Raw genomic sequence first — 22,023 nt, forward strand, 5'->3', positions numbered from 1 at the left:
TTTTGAATCAATGCGAAATAGTATTGTTAAATATTCATTATTATTTTCATTTCATCCATGCAAGAAACCTAAGTAGTAGGTAGTAAAGGCATCATATGACAGATAATGAAAATTAGGTTTATCAAAGTGACTTGTATACAGAGCCATTAAGCAGAAGAGCCAATATTAGAACCCAGGTTTTCTGACCTCATGCTAAGGAGAAGTTGAGAATAGAATTTAAGGCTAGGGAGGTCAGAGCCACACAGTGGAACTTAAGGGTCAGAAGTCTCAATTCCCAACTGCTTCATTGGATAGGTTCAAAACCCAAATGAAATACATTGCCTATATATCCACATTTTCAATTATGCATCAACATTATAAAGGATACTCACATTTATATGACTCAAAACTAACCTAATATTCAAACATTCATAAATTACATGAATCTTCTCAAACTGATAAGTAAACATCAACAAAACTGCTAAACTGGCCATTATATTTGAAAAGTGCTTAACAAATACTATGTGTACATACAACACAAGTTAAATATAGCTACATTTCAAAAAGAGAAGTCTAAGGAAACTCATGTTAATTTGACCAAAGGCTTTATCTATCTAAGAAGATAAAACAGTATACTTTCTTACCATAATATTGTAGTTGACATTAATGGTCTCATCTTCATGGGAGGCATTCATCTGAACAGGTTTAACCTCATTCTTTCCTTTCCTTACAACATCATAAATGGGATTTCGAGGTCGCTGGTTCAGTAAAATTTTTTTTAGTTGTTTTTCCAGAAGTTGTGGAGCATCATTAACTACTTCAAAAACTCCATAATCTGCATTAAATCTAATTGCTTCTGAAAAGGTCTGCAATATAAATTTGTAGAAATTAAAACTTTTTTTAAACCTGGAAACTCACAGTCCCTAAGAAGACTTGAGGTTTACATACATGCATGCATAGCTCACAGAGTTTTGTGTTTTTAATCATTCTGGCTTCCTTTTTAGTAGCTAGGAAATCCCTTGCCTAGAGGTCAGGGAATCCAATGAACTCTTCCTTGCCAATGTACTCATGCCACGAGTGTCACGGTATGCTGTGGCAGAAATTCCCTTTTTATAAACATCTTACCTCTGTGATTATTTGAAACTGGAGAGCAATATATGCCTGGCTCTACGAAGCAATGTTATCCTCTTAGAAGGGGGGATCACTAGGGAAGAATGAGTAAAGGAAGAAATAATGCTCCCATTATATCTTTCATCCTTAGAAGCCATGAAAGCTAACCATCTCCCTTGTCCAAAAGGAGAAATTTAAGTACAATATGTTCTTCAGTTAAGACTATTTCAACACCATCCTTCTCACTGTGACAAAAAAGAGAGAATAAAGAAAATAACATTTCTGAGGCTTTTGTCAGTATATCTAAATGCTGCCAACTTTCATTTAAAGCCAGTCAGTTGATATACAATAGTCAGGAGTCTTGAGTTTGAATGCCAGCTTGCCAATAAGTAGTTATGTGATTCTAGGTGAGTCACTGAACACTTTTGGGAACTCCACTTCTGTAAGAAGTAAATGGAGAATTGGCCATGTCTTTTCCCATTTGTCCTCCAAATCTAGAATCAGGTCCCTTTTTCAGAATATTCATTTATTTTAGGGTACCTTCAGTGAACTGACTACACATGTAGATTAATTTATACATGCTTAGGCAAGTGGTAGAAGCCATTAAACTCTTCTCCTTGGATCAGTAAGTGTTCTAAGTAGAACATTAATTCAGGTTTTACTAAGGCATTGCTAGATATACTATAGTTGTAATTTAATAAATGGCAGAATTTCACAGTAAAATTAGAACTAGAAATACGTGTGTATATACACAAATTTTAATGTCAGATAATATCACCTCTCTAAAGTTTGACTGTCTCCCCTTCTGAGGAATTTAAAGTACATGGATGATAGAATTCAAGATTAATATCAGTCCACAGTCTCAAAAGCCTTCGGACTAAGATTTTCTCCCAAAATGATAAGTATTGCTCAATGAGTAAGAAAGAATAATGAGCCATAAATTGTATATAAAGTTTCTTCAATAGATATTTCATTAGTTGCCCACTGCATCTGTCTTTCAAACATGGGATTCAAACAGGCACCATTTTAATGACATAAGTAGTATCCCTAAACTATGCTGTCTCTAATCTAAAGAGATAAAAGAGTCTGCTGATATTGCAGATCAGATTTATCTGGTTGGAGAAAGGAAATTAATTAAACTTGGTAGAGAATGACATCAAATATTAATGGGGGTAGGAGAAATTAAACCATTTAAAGTGAAAGACCATCTGGAAAATATTTCTTCTAGTTCTGAGTATTCATGGAACAAGAGAACAAACTTGACTTTTATTTATTGTTTTCCTTTCTTTTTTTCTGCCTCCTACCCTCGGACCTGGTAGCCAGAGGAACACAAAGCTATGATAATCCAAAGCAAAGAATGTTAATTAGTTGGTTCAATGGATATATAAAACATTTCCTACTAATCAAGTAAAAAGTGCTCAAGTGAAAAAATTAAGAGGGACTGTTGATACCTTAAGACCCTAGTAATCAATCTTACTTAGTAGTAGTGAGTAGTTAAGGTATAGTTGGCAGAAATAATGTAGATGATAAGGACTATTTACTGAATGTCTATCATGTGCTAGGCATGTGATGGACATTTTATTTTTTTTCTTTCCAACTTCTAGGTTTAAGGGATATATGTAGAGGTTTGCTACATGGTTAAATTGCATGTTGCAGGGGTTTGGTGTACAGATAATTTTGTCACCCAGGTAATCATCATAATACTCAACAGGTAGTTTTTCAATCCTCACCCTCCTTCCACTCTCCATCCTCAAGTAGGTCCCTACAATAGTCTGTTGCTTCCTTCTTTGTGTCCATATGTACTCAACATTTAGCTCCTACTTATAAGTGAGAAAATGTGGTATTTGGTTTTCTGCTCCTGCATTAATTTGCTTAGGTTAAAGGTCACAATGGACACTTTAAAAGCACTCTCTTGAATCCTTCCACATTCCCAACATAGCTCTTTACAAAAAACTGATGGTAGGGACGGCTAAGTGATGGTCTGTGGACTCAGAGCTATAAAGTGCTAGATGATTATGGTTATGGAAACAAGTCTGTCTTGTCCCAAAGCAGAACATTTCTTCTTTACTACACTGCCTCACATATGACAAAACTAGTGTGTACTGATCACTTCTCTATGCCAAGTACTTGGCTAAGTAGTAATCCTATGAAGTTAGGGTAGCTGGGATTCAAAGTGTTTTGATTCCAAAGCCTATTCTCTTATCTACTCTGGTTTTACTAGTAAAGGCACAGAGGTGTGAAGCAACACGGTGCATGGGATAACTAACTCTATGCAGCCTGATTCGAAAAAGGATAGCTGCATTGCCATGTATGTACCTATGCAACAATCCTGCATGATCTGCACATGTATCCCAAAATCTAAAGTACAATTATATATATATATAAATTTAAAAAAAAAGAATAGCTGTAGTTGGAATAGTTTAAGGAATAGAGAAGAAAGACTTGAAGTAGATAAGGTAGTATAACCAGATCACAGAAGGTTTTGCACACCATTTTCAGAAATACAGGTTTTATCTTAACCCTCTAGGAAACAGGGAGGCATATGAACATCCTAAGTAGGGAAGTAACATAGTTACTTCTAATTTGTGTTTTAGGAAGGTTCTGGAGTGGTCTGGGGGATGTAATGGTTGCTTCCCAGCTCATGAGCTGGTGGGGTTGGCTGCTCACATTCCACAAGCAGAACCATTGCCACACTGGGGAGACCAGCTGTTACCTCGGAGCTACTGCTACTACGTTGCAACCAGGTTTCGTGTAGGAATTACTAACACTGTGGATGGGATACTGACCCTGTTACACACAAGGGCCAGGACAGGATTTAAAGCAGGTAGTTAACAATTACTTTTATATTTAATTTACAAAGCAAAACTGCAGCCGAGAAAGGTTAAATGAACTCTTCATGGCTTTATAGCAAGTCCCTAATGAGCTTACAACAGAACTCTGGGGTTATGACTATGAAACTGCTTTAAACCTAGGACTGACCATGTAATTTTAGTTAAGGCTCACTGTGGATGCTGTGGACTGCCACACTCAGGATCCATTCCAACCTCCTGAAATGAAAAGTTTGGAAAAGTAAAAACACTATTTCTCAGACTCCCTACAGCTATGGATATGTGATTTAGGTTCTGCTACTCATATGCACTTATAAAAATACTTGATTTGCATTTCTCTAATGACCAGTGATGATGAGCATTTTTTCATATGTTTGTTGGCCTCATGTATGTCTTCTTTTGTAAAGTATCTGTTCATATCCTTCGCCCATTTTTGAATGGGCTTGTTTGTTTTTTTCTTGCAAATCTTTTTTAGTTCATTGTAAATTCTGGATATCAGCCCTTTGTCAGACGGGTAGGCTGCAAAAATTTTTTCCCATTCTGTTGGTTGCCGATTCACTCTACTGACTGTTTCTTTTGCCGTGCAAAAGCTGTGGAGTTTGATTAGGTCCCATTTGTCTATTTTGGCTTTTGTTGCCAATGCTTTTGGTGTTTTGGTCATAAAGTCCTTGCCTACGCCTATGTCCTGAATGGTTTTGCCTAGGTTTCCTTCTAGTGTTTTTATGGTGTTACGTCTTATGTTTAAGTCTTTAATCCATCTGGAGTCAATTTTAGTGTAAGGTGTCAGGAAGGGGTCCAGTTTCTGCTTTCTGCATATGGCTAGCCAGTTTTCCCAACACCACTTATTGAGATACCATCTCACGCCAGTTAGAAAGGCGATCATTAAAAAATCTGGAGAAAACAGATGCTGGAGAGGATGTGGAGAAATAGGAACACTTTTACACTGTTGGTGGGAGTGTAAATTAGTTCAACCACTGTGGAAAACAGTGTGGCGATTCCTCAAGGACCTAGAAATAGAAATTCCATTTGACCCAGCAATCCCATTACTGGGCATATATCCAAAGGATTATAAATCGTTCTACTATAAGGACACATGCACACGAATGTTCATTGCAGCACAGTTTACAATAGCAAAGACCTGGAACCAGCCCAAATGCCCATCGATGATAGACTGGACAGGAAAAATGTGGCACATATACACCATGGAATATTATGCAGCCATTAAAAACGAGGAGTTCACATCCTTCGTAGGGACATGGATGAACCTGGAAAACATCATTCTCAGCAAACTGACACAAAAACACAAAATCAAACACCACATGTTCTCACCCATAGGCGGGTGTTGAACAAGGAGAACACATGGACACAGGGAGGGGAGCACTATACACGGGGGTATGTTGGGGGGAGGGGGGGATAGCGGGGGGGTGGGGAGTTGGGGAGGGATAGCGTGGGGAGAAATGCCAGATATAGGTGAAGGGGAGGGAGGCAGCAAATCATACTGCCACGTATGCACCTATGCAACAACCTTGCATGTTTTTCACATGTACCCCAAAACCTAAAATGCAATAAAAAAAAAAAAATAATAAATTTAAAAAATAAAATAAATAAAATAAAATAAATCGTTCTACTATAAAGACAAAAAAAAAAAATACCTGAATTCTGAATGGAGCTAGAGGAGAAAGAGGCAGAGTGTATCCATTCTGAGGAAGAAAGTATATGTAAGTACATGAAAGTGAGGAAGAGGAATGGGTTAAAAAGAAGTACTTTACAGAAACAGCACAGTAAAAACAACAAAAGGAAAATTAGATTAATTATGTTTATAATAAAATGACATGTAATATTTCTATTTATTATAAAAAAGAAATGTGAATGTATATGTAAAAATATTTATACTTTTTAAACTTAAGAATTTCTTTCTGTGGAATTAATTCAAATGGAACAGAGATCTTGCCAGAGTAAAATAAGTGCTTTTGTATTTGAAAAGCCAAGCATTAGCTTAGATCTTGGAAGGTCTTTAAAAGCACTGTGATTCTAAGATTATAAAAGTGGCAAACAACTATTTCAAAGCTACTCCCAGTTAATTCATTTTACCAATAGAAAGACAAAGTGCCAATTATTGCCCTAAACATAGAGGATACAAAGATGAATAAAACATTATTTCTGCCCTTGAAGGAACAAGTACATGATCTTTCATTTTTCTCTATGATGAAGAGTCAACAAAATACTGAAATAAATTGAAACTTGTACAAATGCAAATGCCAAGGGGAAATATGTCCCCAGAGACAAGGGTAGTAATACTAGAATATCATGTCTGGTCTGGTTATCATACTTTAAAAGAGATTTGGCTAAATTAGAAACTCCAGAGAAAGATAAGCAGAATGATTAAATGGGAGAAATGTTGGGCAAATCACTTTGTCTTTCTGAGACACATCAGTAAAAAGGGGTTGTAACTAGATAAACCCAAGGTGCTTTCCGTGTTTGATACTCCATTGGTCCATGACTGATGTTCCAGAAAAAAATTCTATATCTTCTGCTCTTTAGTAAGAGCACCCAGCCCCACAATTTCTTTGTTAGTTCATTCATGTATTCAGTAAGTATTTATTTCTTATTATAATATCTTATTTAATATATTGAGTGAGCCAATACAGGGCATCCTCCACAAAGCCCCAAATGAAATGAATAAGACAGAGATCCTGCCTCAGAGCACACATAATCCAGAAGAGGAAGACAGATAAGTAAATATAAACAGGCAGTAAAGACCCATCCTATGAGGGAAAAGGATGCAAAAGTCAGCACATGAGGTGAAATCATATTTAGTCAAGATTATCCCTTAAAATCTTGAAAGCATTGATAAAGTTGTCTTCAGCAATCTTCTCAAAAAGTTCATAAGTCAGTTGTTCCTCTGGATTGAAATAGGTCACTGATTCTTCATTTAGGGACTGGATAATGAAGGGGTGGGCTTGTGTTTAAAGCTCACACTGTACACAAAATATGTATGTTTAGCACTAGAATTACCCTTAGCATGATGAGATGACAACATACTGTAAGAGGAAGGATGGATGACACCCAGTGTGGGAAAGGCAGTTTCTCATCTTCCCTCTTACACCCTCTCCAGGACACATACACATAGATTGGCGCAACAGACAAAATCATTGGCACTCTTTAAATCACTCTTTATGTCACTCTTTAAATCTCACTCTCTCTGCAGAACATAAATAGTTCAATTTGAATAAGAATGAATGCATATTGCAACTCCAGTTTAACACAAGGCAAGCATAATAGAATGTACAAAGTAATGTGATGGCACAGAAGGATTCATTAACTATTAATATATTCTGGAAATTAAGGAAGATGTGTAGGGAGGGTGCGCTGCTAGAGTTGAATCTTGAAGAATGAACAGGCAATGTCAGGTAGACAAGGGAGAAGAGGGGAATTCAGCAAAAGTAATAGCCAATGCATCAAGATAAAGGAGCATGACACCTACCATGTACCCACAAAAATTAAAAATAAAAGATATAAGAGCACAAAATAATAGGTTACATTTGGTGAACTACAAGCAGTGAGATATGTTCAACTTTAATATTTGAGGGGAGAATAGCAGAAATAAGACTGGAGAGAAAGGACGAGTTCGTTGAGGACCTACTTCATATGCTATAACTCTCAACTTACACTATTAAACCAATGGTTCTCATAGGGTGGTTCCGAGATCAGCAATATCTCCATCACCTGAGATCCTGTTAGAAACGCAAATTCCCTCCTAAGCAAATTAACGCAGGAACAGAAAACCAAACACCACATTTTCACTTATAAGTGGGAGCTAAACATCAAGTGTTCATGGACATAAATGGCAACAATAGACATTGGGGACGACTAGAATGGGAAGGGAAGTGGAGACAGGGGCTGAAAAACTATTGGCTACCATGTTCAGTACCTAGGTGAAGGAATTCATACCCTAAACCTCAGGACCGCTCAATATACCTAGGTAACAAACCTGCACATGTACTCCCCCGAATCTAAAATACAAGTTGAAAAAGAAAAAAAAAAAGACATGCAACTTATCGGTCCCCTCCCTATAACAAAAACTCTGGGGGAGGAGCCCAGTATTTTGAGTTTTAACAAACCCTTTCTGATCATTCAAACGCATGCACACGTTTAAGAAACACTGCTTTACAACAAGGGGGAGCACTGAAGAGTTTTTAGCTGAGGAGAGGCAGAATCCAGATGAAGACAAACCGCAAAGCCACATTCTGTTGGTTACTTCGTGCTGACTCTCATGGGTATTCGTATCTGAGGTGGTGCCAGCTGTCTGTATTTGATACCCAGGAGAAAGTGCCCTGGTCTTTCGTTAGTATCCAAATTCCTGTTGTTTGCTTAAAAAGAAGCTCTCTTCAACATCCTTTGTTTTTACCATTTCTAAGCTTATCTATAAAGCTCCTATAGTTTAGTAAGTAACCATACAAGACACATAGGGTATGAGAGACAGAAAAGAATGATCTAGGAAGTCTTTTCTCCAAAAAGCTGAGCTGGCTGACTTAGAGAATGCTCAACTTTGAATCATATGACAGGAAAAACCTTCAGTTTGAGCTTCAGACCCAATACTCCATAAGATGTTACAGGCTGCTCTTTTCCTTACTTAATTTTCTTATTTCAAGGATATCATTTTCCAAATATTCCAAAATGAATTGACCTGAAGGTGGTGAAAGCTAACTTTGTAGTACTAGTCATCCATGTGCGAAAAATATTTTCACAGAAAAAGCAAGTGCATGAAAATATTTTTACCACAATAAATTGCTGGTTCCACATGTCTTTGAAAAGGGGAGGGGGAAAAAAACCTGTGAATAATTAGTGATGTACTTAAACTGCCAGCCCAGCACCAATGAAGCTCACTGGGTGCCAAATTATTTAGCTGAACAGTATTTAAATTAAAAACTAATGACTAGGTTAATTTAATACATGTTAATCTCTGCTCCAACTCTGTCTTTACTAATTGAGCTCCAAAGCTATATTTTAAACATGCATCCCTATTCAGTGAATGGAAAACATCTGACTACTTGAATGTAACAAGTCAGTTACCAATAACAACTTCTTTTAATCTAAGTTTTATTGTCATTTTACATGTTTAACCATAAACTGTTTACTAGACATATTCACCAATGGGATGGAAGGAATAATGTGCCACATAAAATGTATAGAAAATATCCTTACTTAATAAATGACTTAGGTAATTTGAGTGCTGTATGTTTGAGCTACAAGTCTTATCAAAACACCCAGAGGTATAAACACTGAACTAAGCAGTTTCCTAGAGGTCTATCAACACCTGTAAAAATCAATTTCTGAGTATTTAGATTTTGGCAAGGGAAGACCCTAACCCTTCATCCCATGCATTCCCCCAAAATATACTCTTTCTCTCCCCACTGGCCCCCAACAACAATCCATCTAGCATATAACTCCTTCATAAAGCTGCAAGAAATTATAATTGTTTACAGATTTTAAAAAGTGTGGAGATTCAGTCCAAAAAAATAAGTTATGGTAAAATTCCAACAGCACATAGCTAAGCATGGTCTGGCAAACACATGGCATACCTATCCTTGCAAGGAGGGTATAGAACAGGCCACCCCTTCAGCTTCTGCAAACCATAAATGTCACAAACATTTGAAACCACCCACAGAGGACCAATCTAAATCTATGTGGGCTCATCTACTCAATCCCACAATAGTCACTGAGCATAAAACACACAAAACAAAGCCAAAAGGAAAAAAATGTTTTCACACTATAGCACAGAAAAACTTAATAAGCAAACACTTGTCCATAAAGAGTTGACAGCAAAAAACCTCCCAGACACCAAATGAAAACAATATCTGAATGTGAACTTGGCACAAGAACAAACGGAATGAAGTTATGAAAGCTAGGATTTGGAAAGTGCCATAATCATTTATAATAGCAGCAACTGTCCTGGATTCCCCTCATCAAAAAATAACATGGAGGCAGGCTACCAGCCACCAGTTTCTGGATCTTACAATGTGTCCCAAGGGTATAATGGTGTAATGGAAAGAAATAGCGTAGGAGCCAGAACGCCTCATTCCTAGGCCATTTCTACCACAATTCGGTTATGGGACCTTGGGCATGTCATTACAGATATGGAAAACATCTCAGAAGCCATCTTAGAGATGACCTAAGGGCCCTACAATCTGTATCTACACTCTAGGGCTCGGGCTATTGTTTTTGATGGGGGCTGAGAGTTGGGGAGGGTGAGGAAAGGAGGCAGGAGAAAAAATTAGAAGGTTTACTTGTTTATATTAAGTATCTTACATGGAAGATGTTGAAATGAAACAGAATCATAATCAAGCAGCTTTGGGAGATACAGAAAAGACCTGTCCTTGCCCTCAGAAAAATTACAATGTAGCTCCTGAGATAAAATAAACAGAGAAGGAAATTTTCTTCAGTCAAGAAAGTCCAATCTCCCACCATAGATATATATATAGAGAGAGAGATACACACACACACACACACACACACACACACACACACACACACACACATCCCCGATATTCTCATAAGATGATTTTCTCACCTCTACCTGAATACCTCAAATCACATGAAGTTTACTCCTTCACAAGTCAGCCCATTTAATTGTTAGAAAACAAATTCTAAAGTTCCTTCTAATGGTAAGTGAAAATCAAGTCAATTTCCTTCACAAATGTTGGCCCTGGTTCTGCACTCTAGTTTCACAAAATATGTTAACCCTTCTTCCTCAATCAAATCATAAAATATTTGAAAAGGACTACTCCATTCCACTCCTGCCACCCATTCCCAAGCCAAGTTAAACACCAAACTTCTTTCAACCCTTCATTGGCTAAGTCTCCCTGAGTTCGGTTTGGCAGAGCAACTTTTAACATATGGCACCAAAAATGGAACACAACTGGCCAACATGGTGAAACCCCATCTCTACTAAAAATACAAAAATTAGCTGGGCGTGGTGGCGCGCACCTGTAGTCCCAGCTACTCGGGAGACTGGGGCAGAAGAATTGCTTGAACCCAGGAGGCGGAGGTTGCAGTGAGCTGAGATTGCGCCACTGGACTCCAGCCTGGCGCCTAGTGACAAAGCAAGATTCTGTCTAAGGAAAAAAAAAAAAAAAGGAACACAACATTCCAAGTGCAGTCTGACAATTCAACCCTATTCAAAGAAATATTTATTGAGTGCCTTCTGTGCTCCAGACTAATATTTTTCTTGATCTTGACTACACTTCTATTGACTACACTATCCTTAAAATCACATTAGCATTGTTTGTTTTAGTCCATTTCATACTATGAGGATAAAAACAAGACAAGATTATCTTATCCAAATCATCAGTTTACTCCTCTGCTGCCAGTTCTATAGACATCATAGCACAATGGTACAATCAAAAGTTTTGAGCCCTTTGAACCTGTGTGGATCATTATTTACTAGATGAGTGACCTAATACTGGAACTTTCAACTTTTCATCCAACTTTCTCTCTGATAAAAATAATTTTTAAAAGGCAAAGCCAACGATAGATTTGTGTGGCACATAAGACTATCTTCTAGATTGACAATCCACCGATCCCATTAAAGAATGATTGCCTGTTATGCTTCAAGAATGGAAGATGAGATGGTCTAATTAGTGAAGGAAAAGAAAAGAGAAGCACTAAACCTGTGCCAGGCACTTAATATACATTACCTCATTTCATAATAATCTTGTAGGATAGTCATACTGTCTTCACAGAGAAAGAAATCAAGGAATTAAGTAAGCAAGGTTTCTAAGATCACACCAGTAAGAATGGAAGAGCTGGAATCAAATACAGTTCTCTCACTCCTATTACCAACCATTACATGGTGAGATATGAGCGTGGGAAGAAGTATGGTCAAGATGGATTGGTGGGCAAGGGGAGGCAGGAGAGAGTGTGTAGGATGGCACAAGTAGTGTGAAGCAAGAAATAAAGCCAGAAAGATTAAGTTGAAGCCAAATTACAAAAGGTCTTGAATTGTATACTAGCAAGTTTGGAATTCAATCTGTAGGTTATTAAAAATCAACCCCTGCTGGTTATGCTTAGTGAACCAGTTCAAACATTTGAAAACTAATTTCACAGATAATGATAAGGTCTTTGGAGACAAAGCACTATAAGTGGAGCATGTGAGTTTTTATTTTAGATAGGGTTGTTAGGGAAGGCTTTCTAAACAGAAGGAATTTAAGTCAGGGAGAAAGTGATACAGATATCTCAGAGAAAAGCATGCCAAGTTGAAAGACCCTGAGTATATTTGGCATATGCATGCTTGAGAAACATAAAGAAGTCAGTCAGATTGGAAAGTAAGTAGGAAATATAGATCAAGAGATAACAAGAGCCTAATCATATAGGATTCTGGATTTTATTCTTAGTGTAATGAGAAGTCCCTAGACAGGGATCTGAACAGAGCAGGAAGTAACATGATTCAATTTATTATTTTTAGAATACTTTATGGAAATCATAATATATTAATTTATGGTTCCCTAAAATTCCAATCTATAACTATCAAAAAAAAAAAAAGAGAGAGAGAGAGATTAGTTTGGCATACTTACTCTCAGTAAACCTATACCGGCTTCCACTTCTTAGCTAAGTGCTTACAAACCAAACCTTACTAATCTGTTCTAGAATTTTGCCAGACACTTGGCTTGAGAATACACCATTCCTTCTCCTTCCTGTCCCCAGATACTTTTTGAAAATGCATGACATTTTCTCTTCTTTTATCTTACAACGTGAAGAACATGTAATTAATAGTAGACTGTGTGATCCTGAATGTAGATGCAAAAGGAACTCAAAAATAAATAAATAAATAAATAAGAGGTGGTAAAAACAGAAGGATTTGGAGAGATGAAAAACAGGAAAAAGGCAGCCCGGGTGAGTGCATGGGACACACAAAAGGGTCAAACTTCTGGTCTTGCTCAGGAGGAATAAAAACATGATTACATGGATAGAATTCAATAGAAATCACAGTCATATCACCTAAAGTCTGAAAGAAAACAGAAAAATGGCAATGTCTATTCTGACTGGATGGCAGGATTATCACATTTTTGGTAAACTGTTTATATTAATGTTATGTCATTTCTATACTTTAAAATAGAATTTTTAAAAAAGAAAGTAAGGGAGTTAATTTTCCACAACAATTTGTAATCACAAATTCCAAGACACTGAAATTTAAATGTTGAGAAACTGACATTAGACCTACATAGAGATTTTTCTATTTAAAATTTCACAAATGTACTTGTTTTGGAGGGAGAGTGGAGGCTGCAGAGCCCATGGGGTTCTACATAATCTGGAAGAGCAAAATTCTGACAATTTTGTGATGCTACTGGGTTTTGTATAATGTTCAACTGAACAATGAAAGAGTCAGACCAAACAAGAACTTCCTGAGTATCCTGTGATGTCACTCAGGCTTGTTCTTGGAAAGGGAGCAGGGGCTTTGGTGTGTCAATCTAACTTCCATAATGGGTCCTGAGATGTAGCTATGCTCAACAGAGAGAGTACAAAATTATTTTAGGGAAAAAAATCACAAAACAAACATGCATGCATGCATGGATACATACATATGTATATAAAACTAATCTACATAAGAAAGTACTGAATAGTACTTTCCCTTCAAAAGATATTTCCAGTGTTTAGGCTTTAAGAGACTTCACATTTATGGTACACTCCCTTTAAAATTACTTGTGATTTTTTTTTTATTTCAAATTTTTCCTGGAAAAAAAGTTTTCTTTTCACAACACAAAAGCAAAAACATTTTCTTATATGTTTTTTAACCCCATACAACCAGATAGGTCTTTTTATGACTCCTCATTTCACTTTTCCCCAATTCCTTGCTGTGGTTTGAATGTGTTCCCCAAAGTTCATGTGTTGAAAACTTAGTTCCCAATGCAACAATGTTGGGAGGTGAGGCCTTTAAAGAAGTGATTAGGCCATGAGGGTTCTGCTCTCCTGAATGGATTAATATCTTGAGAGTGGGCTGGTTATCAAGAGAGTGTTATAAAACTTGTTTAAAACTTGTTATAAAGTGAGGTCAGCACCCCTCTTGCTCCCTCATTCTCTTAATCTCTGTTTGTCCTTCCACCATGGCATGATGTGGGAGGAATGCCCTCACCAGAGCAGCCCCTTGATCTTGGACTTTTCAGCTCCAGAACTGTGAGTCAAACAAATTTCCATTCCTTATACATTGCCCAATCTCAGTTATTCTGTTATAGCAGCATAGACTATAAGGACTAGGACATTCTTTAATACTGACAATATATGTCACTGCTGTCTATGACTGAAACTATTAATTGGCATCAATCTATGTTACACCAAAAACAGTGTGTGAGTCCTATTTACCATTGATATAAAACTCTAGTTGCCTTATATACAAATTCCATTTTAAGATCTGTCCAAGAGGTGCTTGAAGGGAAGAAATCAGTTTCTTGACTTTTTTGATACTTTGCCCTTATCACCTCTGTCAAAAGTCTAACATGTCAGCTGGGCACTGTGGCATGTGCTTGCGGTCCCAGTTACTTAGTAGGCAGGAGGATGCCTGAGTCTGAGAAGTTGAGGCTGCAGTGAGCCATGATTGTACCATTGCACTCCAGCATGGGCGACAGAGCAACACACACTGTCTCAAAAAAAAAAAAAAAAAAGCCTAACATGGTGCCAAATACAGCTGAACCAGAGTTTGTACAGAATGCTTTTTAATGGTTAGAAAAACTCCAACTTTCTTCAATAAAAATAATTTCTAAATATGATTCAAATCCAAATGATTAACTATATAAAAAGATATAACATTTACCTAAATGCTTTCATTAATATTTTTTAAAAAGCATTATCCCTGATAAATTGGTCTCACAAGACAATCAAGTGATTAAAATATTTTGCTTTGATAATATATATTCAATAGATCATAATAACAAACTCACTGGAAGGCTTAGGAATTCATTGAAGTAGTCTACAAGAAAATCGTCTGTTGCCAGAGAATCTTCCTGCAAAAACATAAAAATACAGTATTATAATTATAATACAATGTTTTAAATCATGCCTATATTATTCTCTAATTCTGCTACTAATTTATTATTACACAGATCTTCAAATCTTTTTTAGTCAGTCAACAGTGAACCCTCACTATAAACTGAACACAGTGCCACAATCTCTGGAAGGAAAAAGTAAGAAAACAGAAGGGAGCATATTCTTAAAACACTTTGCTACTATACTTAGTTAGAAAACAGAACACATGAAAAATACAGCACAACACTTAAATGAAACATCAACAAACACAAAATAATACCACCACATGATAAGTTTTACACAGACTTATTAAAAATATATATATTTCATAAAAATAAAGCCAGGGTCAACAAGAAGCAGTGTTTGGGGCCCAAATGAAATTGAGAGTGTATATTTCTTAAACAGCTCAATGGAAGTGTTAAAAAAGTGAAGAAAAAGTTTTACTGCCCCCCCACCCCCAGAATGAGATAGATTTTGTAATCTGGATCCTGCTTCACTTCTGCATGAGGAAACTTTGACAATGCATGTGTTCTAAGCATAAAGATTGTATACATTTTTTCCATAACTATCTCATCCACCAACATAGTCACTTTTCAAATTGGCAAAACTAAAAACCCACTGCCAAGAAAAAATCTCTCTTCCAAATCGTAAGACACCTTATTTTATTAGTAATTGTTTCCATTGTGTCAAAAGCACATCATGGCATACTGTTGTATGGTACATGTGTTTATTTTGTTATTCATAATTATATTTCAATTTTCCAAATCTAACATGAAAGTTGACAATATGACACAATGCTATTATTTCCATATGGCTGCTTACTTTCTTCTTATACTGGCCAATTTAAAAAATGTATTGAAGTATGTAGTGCTATAAGGAAGACACTATAGCATATTGCACCTACTTTGGAAAGTAGATGTTCAGGGTAATTTCTTTAAGGAATTGCAGCATCAGAAGAGAGTTATAAGCAATCACTTACAGAATTTATATCAAGAAACTACTAGAAACTTTAAAATTAAAACAAAAGATTCAGTTTTCTAAAAATTTCAACTGATTAAAATAACAACAAACTAAGGACTTAATAAATTTACTACCTTAGTAGTAGTACCTTAGTAGTATAAGCTCAAAGAAAGTCCTGATTGGCAAAGTCTATCTAAACAGAACAAGGTACATATCCTTCTGGGGGAAGCTATAAGGTATTTAATAACCTATCAAACTTTACCTTTCAAAGTTACTTTAATAATCCCAACTGTAGTTAGTGAACCACCTAGATTTTGCTAACTCTTAGGAGAAAATATCTGAATTCTGAATAGAAGGCATCATGCTACAATAAGGTTGGCCAAATCTGGCAGTACTGAATCACATGATCAAAAATCCACAGATGTATACAGTGTATATCTTAAATAATTTACAGCAGTGCAATACAATCCCTTGTTAGTTTTGCTAAAATAGACATTTCATTTTGATTTTTTAGCCATAATACAAAATATATATTTCATAGAGCCAGGTGGACCTGGCTCCACTTGGAATTAAAATTCCTTAACCTATTTCAGATAGATAACTTTGAATGAATAATTAGAAAAGGAAATAAAAGATACATATTGCAATCCCAATTTTTTATTATTAAATTCAAGTACTGCCTAGAATTGCCACATTGCCTGAAATTTCTAATTTTCAGATTCATATATTCATTTCCAGACACCTTGCACTTCTAAAAGATTCTAACTCAATGAACTCTTTGAGAGGAGGTACCTGTTTTGTTTTGTTTTTTGTTTTTGTTCTTGTTTTGAGGCAAGGTCTTGCTGTCACCCAGGCCTGAGTGCAGTGGTGCAATCTCGGCTCACTGCAATGTGGGTTCAAGCGATTCTTGTGCCTCAGCCTGCTGAGTAGGTGGCACTACAGGCAAACACCAACACGCCCAGCTAATTTTTGTATTTTTTTTGTAGAGACGGGGTTTCACCATGTTACCTAGGCTGGTCTTGAACTCCTAGCCTCAAGGTATCCACCTGCCTTGGCCTCCTAAAGTGCTGGGATTACAAGCATGAGCCATCACATCCAGCCCTGTTTTGTTTTCTTCCCTAACCTATTTCAGATTGATAACTTTGAATGAATAATTAGAAAATGAAATAAAAGATACATATTGCAATCCCTATTTTTTATTATTAAATTCAACAGATATAAGTATACTTTGTCAAACTGCCATAAAGTTTCTAAAAGTTTACTCTAGATTCCTGAGCTCAGCTCATCTCACCACGGACGGATAAGCGTTCTCAGGTGGCAGCAGTAGCACTGCTCTAACCCCTTGGTGACTTGATATTTCCTAGGCATTCAGTCATATCCTTTGGTTTGCACTAACAGAAAACTATGAAAATCTCAGGCATTATTAAATACATCAAAATCAATATTTCTAAAATTGTGCCTTAATTTCTATCAATATTAAACTTCAGCAATTCTGTTGATACCAGGTAGTTCCACAATGGGAAATAAGTGTTACTTTCAAGTGCCATCTGCTCAACCCACATGTGGTAATTGAGTGGAAAGCCCTGTCCTTCTCTTAGTAAATAAATGAACACATTTTCCCACTGCAGTTTCTATTTCAATGTGTTCAAAATATCTTGTCACATCATTAAGCAGTCTTGTAAACCCATGAGTATTTGATAAGCCCTTTACACCACAAACCCTTTAGTTAAAAAAAAAAAAAAAAAGGCTGGGTGCGGTGACTCACACCTGTAATCCCAGCACTCTGGGAGGCCAAGGCAGGCAGATCACCTGAGGTCAGGGGTTCGAGACCAGCCTGGCCAACATGGTGAAACCCCATCTCTACCAAAAATATGAAAATTAGCTGGGTATGGTGGTGGGCGCCTGTAATCCCAGCTATTTGGAAGGCTGAAGCATGAGAATTGCCTGAACCCAGGAGGTGGAGGTTGCAGTGAGCCGAGATCATGCCACTGCATTCCCGCCTGGGCAACAAGAGCAAAACTCCATCTCAAAAAAAAAAAAAAAAAAATTAAGGTCTTGAGCTAAGATGTAGCTCAGTTAGTCTCAAAGAGTTTCCACAATCCTGTTACTTGGCCATATTAAAATGCTCTAAGTCTCTATGCTTAGGTTTAACATCTTCCAATAAGCTGGTGATGGTAATGGTAAAATCAGGAAGAAAATTGAGAGTTACAATCATTTCCTCCATTACATCATTCCATAAACCTGACTGCAAATTTTGCAACACAGATTCTCTGTTGAATGAAGGTACGAACACTTCTTCAGAATTGAATATACTATTGAAATCTGTTTTTTCATGTATTACAGGTGTGCCATCTGTGAAAATGAAGTCAGCTTTTCCATTTTTAGTTCAAACTTCTCAAATGTCTTACTGAAAGAGGGTTAACAAAATATTTATGTGCGCTTGCTAATTATGGTAGTTAAAATTTTTTGCTTAGTTATTTTGCTGTACCTTCAAATCAGATGAATTACATTTTTTTTTTTTTTGAGACAGGGTCTTAATCTGTCACCTAGGTGCTTAGCTAATTTTAAAAAATTCTTTTTTTGTAGAGACAGGATTTCACTATATTGCCTATGCTGGTCTCGAACTCCTGGACTCAAGCGATCCTCCTACTTTGACCTCCCAAAGTGCTGGGATTACAAGCATGAGCCACCACACCCAGCTTAATTACTTTACAACTCTAAAAGATGAAAGATACATAAAGACATTATAAACAAGGAAGAGGAAATAAGATAAATACAGACAAAAAAAACCAGAGTCCAAGAAAGAATATGATACATGCCCTAAGAGAATTACAATATAAATTATTTATTCCAAAGCAGGGAAAGATGTTTTATGGTAAGAAGAATCAGAAGAGACTCAAGTGGGAAAAACAGCATTTGAAATGCATTTCAAATAACTTCAAATTCTATGTTTAGAAATATAAATATGAGGGGCAATAATGCTGAGTACACAGAGAAACTCATGAGCAAAGGAAAGAAGCCAGAAAGCAAGACAGCATAGTAGGTGTCTCTGGGGAATGGGAATAAGAATCAACTGAGAAGGAGCTTGAAGAACTTTCTAGAATTATGGAAATGAAATGTTCTATGTATGGATTGGAGTTTGGATTACACAGGTGTATACATTTGTCAAAATTCAACAAATTATCGTTCTTTAAATGTTTGCATTTCCCAGTGTATGAATTTTGCACCAACAAAAGAATCAAAAGCTAATATTTAATACTATTAATAGTTCATGATCCCCATGAAGTATTTAGGGCTGAAGTTTATCAATATCTATAACTTACTTTGAAATGCATAAAAAAAATAAGATGGGCTGATGGATGGATGAGATAGGACAGCTATGTGAAAAAGCAAATGTAACAAAAATTGTGAAATCTTAGTAGTGGGTATATCAGTGTTCACTACACAATTCTTTTAATTCTTATATATTTAAATTTTTTCCTAGTAAAATGTTGGCGGGGGGCGGGGGGAAGCTTATGTAAAGGAAATAAGATCAAGTTTCTCTGCACCTTATGGACAGCCTTCTTAGCCTTCTGTATATTAAATGACTGATTCTCAAATCAGCATCATTGCCTCCAGAATAAATTCTTGGTTATCTGACCATCTTCTCACCATTACTCTGGAATCCTATCCACTAAGGGACTGACCCTTGAGACCTCTGTTTCACCATCCTGTCCATCATATGCCAAATCTCATCTTTCCTATTCCTTTTTACTCATACAACCCTATGGGTCAGTCTTCCTAGCCACACCTCATTTAATGCAAAGGATCCATTTGCTCCCCCAATCTCCAATCCTTTTCTACCACAAAAATGGCTTATGATGAATGCAATTTGCCTCCTGCTCACTGTCCAGCCTTATCTCATGCTACATGTAATAGTCATAGCAATTTTTTTATAGTTCCACACCTTGGCACATGCTGATTATTATGCCCAGAAAAGTTTTCCCCCTTATTCACCTACCTATCTTTTTTCTTCTCCAGAAGTCTGGAGTAGTGGTCATCTGCATTTCTCCTATAAAAACCTTTGTCACTTCATACTATAATTGCTTATACATCTCATCCATTGGATTGTGAACTTCTGGAGAAACAGGGCTGTTTCCTATTTATTCTTTTAATTTCTCAATACCTTTAGATAGCAAATGTTTACAACTTTTTATGGAATGAACAATTGAATGGTTACGCTGAGAACATGAAACCTAAAAAGACGCTAATGAGTAATACTAATTAAAAGAAGATATTGTCAAAAGAGGAAAAGAGTCAGAGAAAGAGAATGCAAGATGAGACAAGCTCCTCAATGCATCTTGTTGAAAGTATAGCTTGCTTAGATCAAGGCATTTTCGAAATTCAAAACCCAAAAGCCCATGTGTCAGATCCCCACTGGTTAACAAAATCATATTTTCTAATAAATGCAGTCTATGAAGGAGGAAGATATTAAAGTGGTGCATGCAATGAGGAGCAAAAGTATGGACTCTGCTTTTATCCTCCAAAGGTTATCATCACAGATTCTCTCTCTCTCTCTCTCTCATACCCAAAAGACTTGAAAAGGTGAAGGAATCTCTGGACTCACTTTTATCCAGTCATACCTCGAATTATACCTACTAGGCTTCAGACAATCTTTTAGGCCCAAATACCCTAAGACTTTCTCCTTTTACAAAGATCCTTACAACTCAATATACTCATTTAAAGCAGAGAATATCTCACACCCTTTGTTACCTTTTCTCCCATTCTATACTTTATCTATGGGTTAAAACAGGATGTGGCAAACGTCCCTAAATCCCAAAGCAAGTATGCTACTTTGGGGACTAATGACAATGTTTGGCCCCAATAGTGTCAAATATGGCCATATGTTGAAAAAATTGCTTAATGATATACTTATTTACTAACTTATCAATGGGACTGCTAACATAGTTTCTGTAGTTCAAAAAAAGCATCAGAGAATTTGATTCCTACCCAGAGTAAAGGACTCCATAGAAATGAAAGAATTCCAAATAGCCTAACACTTTACAAAGGACCTCTGGGACCTGTCTTAGTTTCATAAAGACTTGTTCACAACACTTCTGGCCCCTAGCTCTGCAACCTCTTAAAGAAACAAGAACAGAAGAAAGTAGGGGTAATACTTAGGTCTAGCCCTGCCTTCCAGTGTTTCCATATAAAGCTGCCTAGTATATCAGCCCCAGAAGGCTCTCGCTATTCATTTAATCCAATATGCATAATTTAACATACTTGAAAAAAAAAAAAAAACACCAAGTGGTCATTAATTGCCAGGTAATTAGTCTTGATTATGAGGACTAGAATTATGGACCTTTTTTCTATACAGTTGTCCCTTGGTATCCATAGGGATTGGTTCCAGGAACCCCCAACCCCATCCCACCAGATACTGAAATCTGGGGATGCTCAAGTCCCTGATATAAAATGGCTTAGTATTTGCATAAAACCTCTACCCATCCTCCCATGTACTTTAAATCATCTCTAGATTTCTTATAATATCTAATACAATGCAAACGTTATGCAAATGGTTATCCTGTATTTTTAAAGTTTGTATTTTCTTCTGAATTTTTTTTTTGAGACGGAGTCTTACTCTGTCACTGAAGCTGGAGTGCAGTGGCATGATCTGGGCTCACTGCCTCCACCTCCCTGGTTCAAGCAATTCTGTGCTGCTTCAGCTACCGAAATAGCTGGGACTATAGGCATGTGCCATCACATCTGGCTAATTTTTGTATTTTTGGTAGAGACGGGGTTTCACCATGTTGATTAGGCTGGTCTCGAACTCCTGATCTCGGGTGATCTGCCCATGTCAGCCTCCCAAAGTGCTGGGGTTACAGGGGTGAGCCACCGTGCCCGGTCTTTTTCTGAATATTTTCAATCCAAGTTTGGTTGAGTCCACAGATGTGGAACCCATGGATATTGTATGTTAAAAAATGAGAATGTCTTCATGCTTTGGAAATACCTTATGTTTATCATAATTTCATTCAACCTAAAAATAACAAAATAGCAATTTGAACAGACTAAAAATTAGCTAAAAATGAATACCATTTTTAACGAGTAAGATACAAGTAAATAGTGTTTGAAGCTAAAGTTTCTCTTAATTTGA

General features: G+C 36.7%; 1 protein-coding gene across 1 annotated transcript in view; it reads right to left on the reverse strand.

Annotated features, from left to right (window-relative positions):
• Positions 1-22,023, reverse strand: part of RGS22 (regulator of G protein signaling 22) — a 162,911-nt gene that overhangs the window by 119,912 nt on the left and 20,976 nt on the right. The window contains exons 2-3 of the mRNA XM_064384452.1: positions 14,849-14,911; positions 624-845 (exon numbers count right to left, since the gene is read on the reverse strand). Coding sequence (XP_064240522.1) covers positions 624-845; positions 14,849-14,911 — 285 coding nt within the window. The remainder of the gene's footprint in view (positions 1-623; positions 846-14,848; positions 14,912-22,023) is intronic.

Source organism: Aotus nancymaae, unplaced genomic scaffold (genome assembly GCF_030222135.1).
Source record: "Aotus nancymaae isolate 86718 unplaced genomic scaffold, 86718_ANA_hifiasm-v0.15.2.pri h1tg000036l, whole genome shotgun sequence".
NCBI classification, from domain to species: domain Eukaryota; kingdom Metazoa; phylum Chordata; class Mammalia; order Primates; family Aotidae; genus Aotus; species Aotus nancymaae.